At 40.3% G+C, this 7,790-nt stretch overlaps 1 protein-coding gene across 1 annotated transcript; it reads right to left on the minus strand.

The window, feature by feature from the left end:
- Window positions 1-1,068: 1,068 nt before the first annotated feature.
- LOC139467900 (adhesion G protein-coupled receptor L3-like) lies at window positions 1,069-3,827 on the minus strand. Its single transcript, XM_071249444.1, has one exon. The coding sequence runs from the start codon at window positions 3,577-3,579 to the stop codon at window positions 1,429-1,431; it is 2,151 nt and encodes a 716-aa protein (XP_071105545.1). The 5' UTR covers window positions 3,580-3,827; the 3' UTR covers window positions 1,069-1,428.
- Window positions 3,828-7,790: the final 3,963 nt, after the last annotated feature.

Here is a 7,790-nt window from a genome sequence, read left to right on the forward strand (position 1 = left end):
ACTCTGATGATGAACATCCTTGAAAAGAAAATTCACAATCGTTTCCCTCTACGGTTGTCAGTATTTCCCTCACAACACTTCCTTCGTTACGCCTTTCATCTAATTCATCAAACAATATCCATACGTATATACTGAACATAAAAAGGGATCATGAACATTTTTTGGGGTTATTTTATTTTTTAATGAAATTGGGTGCTAAGTCTTCAATACAAAACACATCCCCAAAAATATTCATTATCCCTCATTTTGTTTGCTCAGTATATATACCTGCGAAACACAGAAACTGGTCTCATATCAGCACAAAAAATAATTACAGTAAACCACGGTTATAAAGAGTGAGTGAGTATGGTTTTATGCCGCTTTTAACAATATTCCAGCAATATCACGGCGGGGGACACCAGAAATGGGCTTCACACATTGTACCCATGTCGGGAATCGAACCCGGGTCTTCAGCGAGATGAGCGAACACTTTAACCACTAGGCTACCCCACCGCCCCCGGTTATAAAGAACTCAAAAGGGATACCTAATTTTAGTTCGTTATAAGCCTTTTGACTGAATTTCCTCTATAGTCGTCGCATTTAAAGACAGAATTTATCCACTCCAAAGGCAATAGCCCTATCACCGTTTTACTATTGTTCATTGTGGGTGTAAATTGAGGACAAGGTGTCAGTACGTAATCCAGTTAGTCCCTTGCCTTCAATTGTCCATTGCCGTTTGAATTGTATAGTCATCGCTGTTTCGAATACATGGACTACATGGATACATGTTTGTTGTCCAACACTGGGGACTGAACACACCGGAAAGGTGCCTGGAAGCATGTGAATTGGAATATTTGACCTTAAATCTATTTTTAATATATATATATATATATATATATATATATATATATATATATATATATATATATATATATATATATATATTATACTATATTTATTTATACTACTCAAAAGAAGTTAAGGATCACCCGATTCTTTCATATTGGTAATGTTAATCTGTCATGGCATGAGAGATTAACTATTGTAATATGAAAGAATCCGGTGATCCTTAACTTCTTTTGAGTAGTATATATAATAACCATAATAAAGGGACCATTTTCAGTACAAAACACCAGACAGGTTTGATTTATCCTCTTGTCAAACGTCCCACTAATACGTGCAGTTACGTTTTTATACTCTCTTCGAAACAGTAATTTTGTAACAAATATCCTGAACAAAACAGGTGAGGATTTTTTGTGGATATTTTTGTGTGGTGAAGACAATTTCATTTAAAAATGACTCCAAAAACATTAATGATCCCTAACTATTTTCGTGCATTATATAAATGATCACTGTAAGCAGTATTTGCCTTTTCATGTTCACTGCTTCCGAATCTAATGTAATTTCTTGCAGATGCCTGCAGGGTAGCGATAACCTCCCAGTTCTTCTTCACGAGAGATCAGCGCTGCGTGTCGGGCTCGAGAGGTTTCTGTCAGTGGTGGCATACGGTCTCCGAAGATTACTAAACCAGTCCCGGAGTAAATTGAACACCTTTCTGGTACACACAAACGCAACACATATAAACAAGCCCTGAAAAGTGTTGAAAATGATGTAAGTGTACCAGATAACGGTGTATGGAAACATGGACGCCAAGAATCCCAACACCAACGTCAATCCCATCACAACAGCCAGTTTAGCACATATACGAAATTTGAAATCAACACCTTTGCCCAAATAGGCGGCAGATTGTTTTTCAGCATCCAGGATATTCTTGGACGCAATGGAGAAAAAACCGAAGTTAAGACAAATGAGAAGAAATAACGGCACGGCAAAGAAAACAAGTAGGCCTCGTTTGTTTGTTATCCAGCATAACCCACGTCCGTAATTTGGCTTGAACTGACTTTCAGAGACCACGTTGTCGACAGTTACGGCTGCCGTGACAAGAACGATGGCAACTCCCCTGACATAAACGTTGTAAAATGTGAATCTCTTCGACGACTTCCCACCATCGCCCGCCTTGACAAAACTCTTGGAGAATGTGAACCAGACATCTGCCGCCATTACGTTCATCCACAAGAATGCGTCCAGGAACAGATAGTGCATCAACGCCGCAATAACTTTACATAAAGTTGGAAGACTTTCTGCCCGTGGTGCTAGGAGCACAGCCAGGTTGGCAAAGAACAACGACGTGGTTAGAGAGAGGAGAATTTTCCCAGGAATATTTCTCAGAACCTTTATGACTGCATACACACCCATCGTGGCAAGCAATCCCAATAAAGAAACACACAAACCTATTGATGTTACAATAGCTGATGTGAGGGTGAAATTAAATTCTATCTTCGTGTCAATGAACGGGACAGTTTCAGTGAAATTCTGTGTCAAATTTGTACACACGTATGCATATACTCCATCGAAATCGTATTCCGTTTTATCATATGTATATCCCGACACAGTCTCTAGTGTGCCGTCTCTCGAAATGGCAAACTCACTTCCATTTAATTGAAGTCTCGGGCAATCAATGGTGATGTTTGACGTTGTGTTGTTCAGATTGAAACTAATCACGTCATCCAGCTGACTAGCCCTATAGACACGACGACATTGCTGAATGAATGGGTCATACACTTGTATCGAGGAACATGTGTGTGTAATATTCACTTCTTCTTGCGATTCTTCCGATGTGGATCCTACTTTCATGGATCCAGTGTTGGTGTTTAAATCAAACAGAATTGAGAAAGAATACAATTTCCAGTCTGGACCAGTTGGGAAGGTTTTCTTTTGACACAACGGTGATTGATAATTACACAGTGCGCATTTATCATTATAAAACGTCATACCAGTATCAGAGTACACGGGTTGCATATAAGTACTTGTCTCACACTGAGATGCAATGGCAGTGTCTTTGAAGTTGGGGGCACAATGTTTAATTGCATCAGGTATACAGGGACGATATTGTCCTTCTTTGTCCGGCGGAATAGATCTAAGCCTACATTCGCGGTTCTCAAGGATTTCGCGCATGTTGGATCCGGCATTAAGATTCAAAGGAGTCCGGGATCTGCAGTCAACCGTTGGTCGCCACAACTGATAGGGTTCGTCATGGCACAGAGCGCAGTACAGGTTGCGGTATACAAGGCCCGAGTGATTTCCTGTAACTGGTAGTCTCAGCATCAGATCGTTAACATTGTCAGACTTGCATAAAACCTCAGTCTCAGATCCCAACCAGCTTTGGGGACAACTGACCACAGCTAAAAACCCGTCCTCGTTGGCCACAGTCGAGTCTTGGACACAGCGGAGGTGAGGTTCAATTATATTAAGTGTCTCCATCTCATCATCATCTGAGTTAGAATTGTAATCCATGCAACAATCTCCCACAATTCCACAATATTGGTCACAAGCACACCCAGCTGAGCTTAAATGTCTCCTTGAAACGATGAGAGGAATTCGATGTATGTTTTTTGTACACGACCACTGGGAACACGACAGCTTCGCACCATCAGGTGTCTGGTCTGTAAACACTCCGTCCGAACGGATCAACACCAACTGCCTGAAGAATACAACGAAAAATAAAGCCTTACATCTGTGTTTCACAGGTTTGTACTCCATCGCGCGTCTAACAGTGAGAGTCTACACACTGATGGTAGGTTGTCAGACGAGAAGCGCTTGGTGGAAATTGAGGTCGTGTCGACCTACATTCTGGCACACTTTCATTCGTTGCTGCAGACCGTGGAAGGATGCACGGTAGAGCTTCCCTCAGCGGACATAAACCTGATATTAATATGAAGTTGAGTACTCGGGCCCCCTCGTGCTGTGCTGATCACCACATTACATGCGTGGGAGGGAGTCGAGTTGGATGTAGATGGTAATTTAGATAATAACATTGGGCTTTGTGAAGTAATGTTTACAATATAGTTATTGTGTTTTGGTATAAAGTGGGTCCAAACCGTCGAAAAAATAATTAATTAGAGAACAACAATAAAGTGTGAGTTGAACTCTGGAAACCCTAATAGGCCAAAGAGAATTGATTATTTGTGGTCTGAAGCTTTTTTTCAACGAAAGTTGTTAATACGACAAATTTGTTTTTTAGTTTCAGAACGCTCTCATTTATATATGAGGGTGTCGATCCCCGGTGTAACAAAGGGGATTGACACACAATTACATGAAAGGACAATTATTCTTCAACAATTTCACAAAGTATATTCATAATCATGAAATATTTGCCACTAAATACTGCCAAAATATATAATTGGGGCTAGAAGCGTAACATGCCATTGTACATATTACGTAGATACCAAATTAACGGGATCAGGTGGTCAGGCTCGCTGACTTGGTTGATGCATGTCATAGATCCCAATGGCGTGGATCGATGCTCATGATATCAATCACACGATTTTTTACAGATTATTTACCAAACCAACCAAATTAAAATTTAATGTGCAAAAATGCGGATTATATTATTCACTTCCCAGATGTTACGTTATCTTTGAAGAAATATGGAATGTTGCATCTTTATAGCTGCACGTAAATGGAATGTACAAAATGAATTAATTACCAGTATAGTCGTATGCGTTCGTGTGTGTGTGCATGTATTGCACAGCATGCAACCATATTCAAGCCACATGGTGGCGATCCATTGTCTGGGATCATGGACAGAACTCGCTGGTAGCATGATTAGCAAAGATTAGCAATCTCGTATGATGTAGGTCAGGCACATCACACATTATAATTGGATCATATGATCCTCATTATTTGGCTGGTACATGCTCTTGTGAGAGCCATGGGCTACTGTGGACCTATTCTGTCTATGAATCACCATGAGAGGGGTTACTTGTGAAATGTGCTTGCATATCTGTTAGCAGGAGTGTTAACGTTTGTTTTGTTGTTTAACGCCGCACTCAGCAATATTCCAGCTATAAAACGGCGGTCTGTAAATAATCGAGCTCGGACCATACAATCCAGTGATTGATATCATGAGCATAGATCAACGACGACATGCATCTACCAAGTCAGCGAGCCTGACCACCCGATCCCGTTAGTCGCCGGTTACGACAAACATAGTCGCTTTTAAGCAAGCATGGGTTGCTGAAGACCTATTCTACCCCAGATCTAGAAGTGTCTACTGGTGTTGATGCATTGTGTTACATTGTGCCATGATGCAGTATGTGAAGGTGGTATGTCAATACTAGTCATGTATACGTGTATCTTTGTGATATTATTTGGTATGTAAATTACTACTCTCTGATGGTATGAGTTCTCAAGTCCTTATTAGTTTCATTGACAAAATACACATTTAAACAGTTCCTCAACATTGTAAGTGTTAAATTGGCATGTATTTTCTCAAAACATCCAGATACATATATCCCATAAAAATGTCTTCGTTCAGCCACTGCTGCGGCTACAATTGTGCAACATATTATAAGCCATCGGAACTGAGAGCTGCCAACATCTAATTGAGGCAATTAGGAATAATTGATATATTTTGTGTAAAATGAGCAATTATCCCACAAGAGTAGCAATCACCATTAGAAAGATTGACTGAATTGTTTTGATGAAAAAATATATATGAGCATTTCTGATTAAATGCTATGTTTTTATACTTACCTGATGCTACACAGTCCTATAGGTGTAGGGTCAGGTGAGGTAAAACATGAGCATTTCTGATTAAATGCAATGTTTTTATACTTACCTGATGCTACACAGTCCTATAGGTGTAGCGTCAGGTGAGGTAAAACATGAGCATTTCTGATTAAATGCTATGTTTTTATACTTACCTGATGCTACACAGTCCTATAGGTGTAGCGTCAGGTGAGGTAAAACATGAGCATTTCTGATTAAATGCAATGTTTTTATACTTACCTGACGCTACACAGTCCTATAGGTGTAGGGTCAGGTAAGGTAAAACATGAGCATTTCTGATTAAATGCAATGTTTTTATACTTACCTGACGCAACACAGTCCTATAGGTGTAGCGTCAGGTGAGGTAAAACATGATCTTATGCATTACATTTTACAACCCAAACTACTTAAAATCTGGAAACCTTCCCACCACAATGTGAACATGAGATTATTTTTTATCAATAGGTTGTATATGTGACAATTCCTTTCGCGAGGTAAATAACTAGTCACAATTACTGGTTTTATTTAACTTTAAATGTATTGGTAGAATTAGTTAAAAAATATAGTGATAATTCCGCCAAACCTTCAATTGTTGGCATACATGCCAAGCGGTTGAAGTGAGGTGAAATGGGGTTTATGGTGGCATTCCAGACTATTGCACTAATATAGCGATATGTGTGTGTGCTTGTGTTCGTACCAGTCAGCACTGATGCCGATTTGATAGTGCTAGCCCACTGAGAGTGAGTGAATGAGTGAGTGAGTGAGTGAGTTGGGTTTAACGCCGCTTTTAACAGTATTCCAGTTACATCACGGCGTGTCAGCTTTATGTGGGAGGAAAGCCCGAAGTGATGCAGGTCTCAGACGATTACCACTTCGGTGAAAACCACGAGCACGGGTATGGTGCTTACAAACCTAGAAACATAATCGGGGCGAACCCACAATCATAGGTTTCTGGCGTGCCCAAGGGACGCAACTCTGCACAGCGAATCGCGGCGCCTTAGACGACAGGGCCACCCTAGCCCACTGAGATACAATGCTTCAGTTTAACATGAAAACCCCCACTCAGACACAGCATACTTACTCCAAGACGACCAGTCCTTGTTTTAGCCCCTTAATGCCTAGCCCCAGACAGGATAACAAGAAGTACCATCTTTTAACGTCCTTTGGTATGACACAGCCGGTGATCAAACCCATGACCGACAAGGGTGGAGGTGGTCAAGCGGTTGAAGTACCCTTTGTGGCAGACATGGGTCTGGTTTTGCAAATATCAACACTTAGGGACTGGTTATTATCATAATGGAGTGGTGGGCATGGCAATTTATGTAACATTCTTTCATGACCCCCACCATGCCCTTGTACATATTTTTCATGACCCTCTCCGAACAGACAATGCAAAAGACCTTTATATTCCATTATGAAAAGTCTTTTTTTTTCATGACCCTCCCCAAATATGTGTATTAATTTTAACAATCCTCCACCAGTGACTGTCGTAGTTTGGTGACCCTCTCCAGGTTCCCTCTGACCCACTCTCCACTATAGCAAATGACCAGTCACTAAACAATTGTTTCATAGGCATTACTTAGAAGTTGATGATGACAAAGAAAACACAATTAAAGGATAACAACTTCTTTAATTACTGTAAAGGGGACGTTTCGGTATAAATCCTTATACCATTGTCAAGCAAGACTGAATAATGTTCAAATTCCTAAATTATTAATTTCATAAAAAAAAATTGTGTAATTTTTTATCTTCCTCCTCTCAATCAGATTTTCCAGATCCATGTCCTGGGATGGAATGAGTCACTAGTATTTCAAGGGCTTAGTTTGGATGACACATATACATGCTGCAGTGAGATATATACATCATTGCTCTATCAAAACACCCTGGAAAGGAGGTGAAATGGGGTTTAATGTTGCATTCAAGGATATGACTCTGTATACCTTCATATTGGTGATACCACTGTGTACCCAACTGCCAGTGCCCCTAATCTGGGAATCACCTTTGACTCAACAAAGGCCATGGACACTCATATTTCACTAACCAGCAGAGCATGCTACCATAGCATCTATAACATCAGTAAAGTCCGCCATCTACTTGATACTCCAACAGTTAAATTGTTGATGCAATGTCTTGTGACCTCCAAACTGGATTACTGCAATGCATTGTATGCTAATCTTCCCATGAAAGCCACTCACGAGTCA

Source organism: Haliotis cracherodii, unplaced genomic scaffold, assembly GCF_022045235.1.
Source record: "Haliotis cracherodii isolate W230 unplaced genomic scaffold, xgHalCrac1.p SCAF_2, whole genome shotgun sequence".
Taxonomy (NCBI): Eukaryota; Metazoa; Mollusca; class Gastropoda; order Lepetellida; family Haliotidae; genus Haliotis; species Haliotis cracherodii.

Coding starts and splice junctions, on each gene's coding strand:
- LOC139467900 (XM_071249444.1), bottom strand. CDS start 3,579: ATGGAGTACAAACCTGTGAAACACAGATGTAAGGCTTTATTTTTCGTT.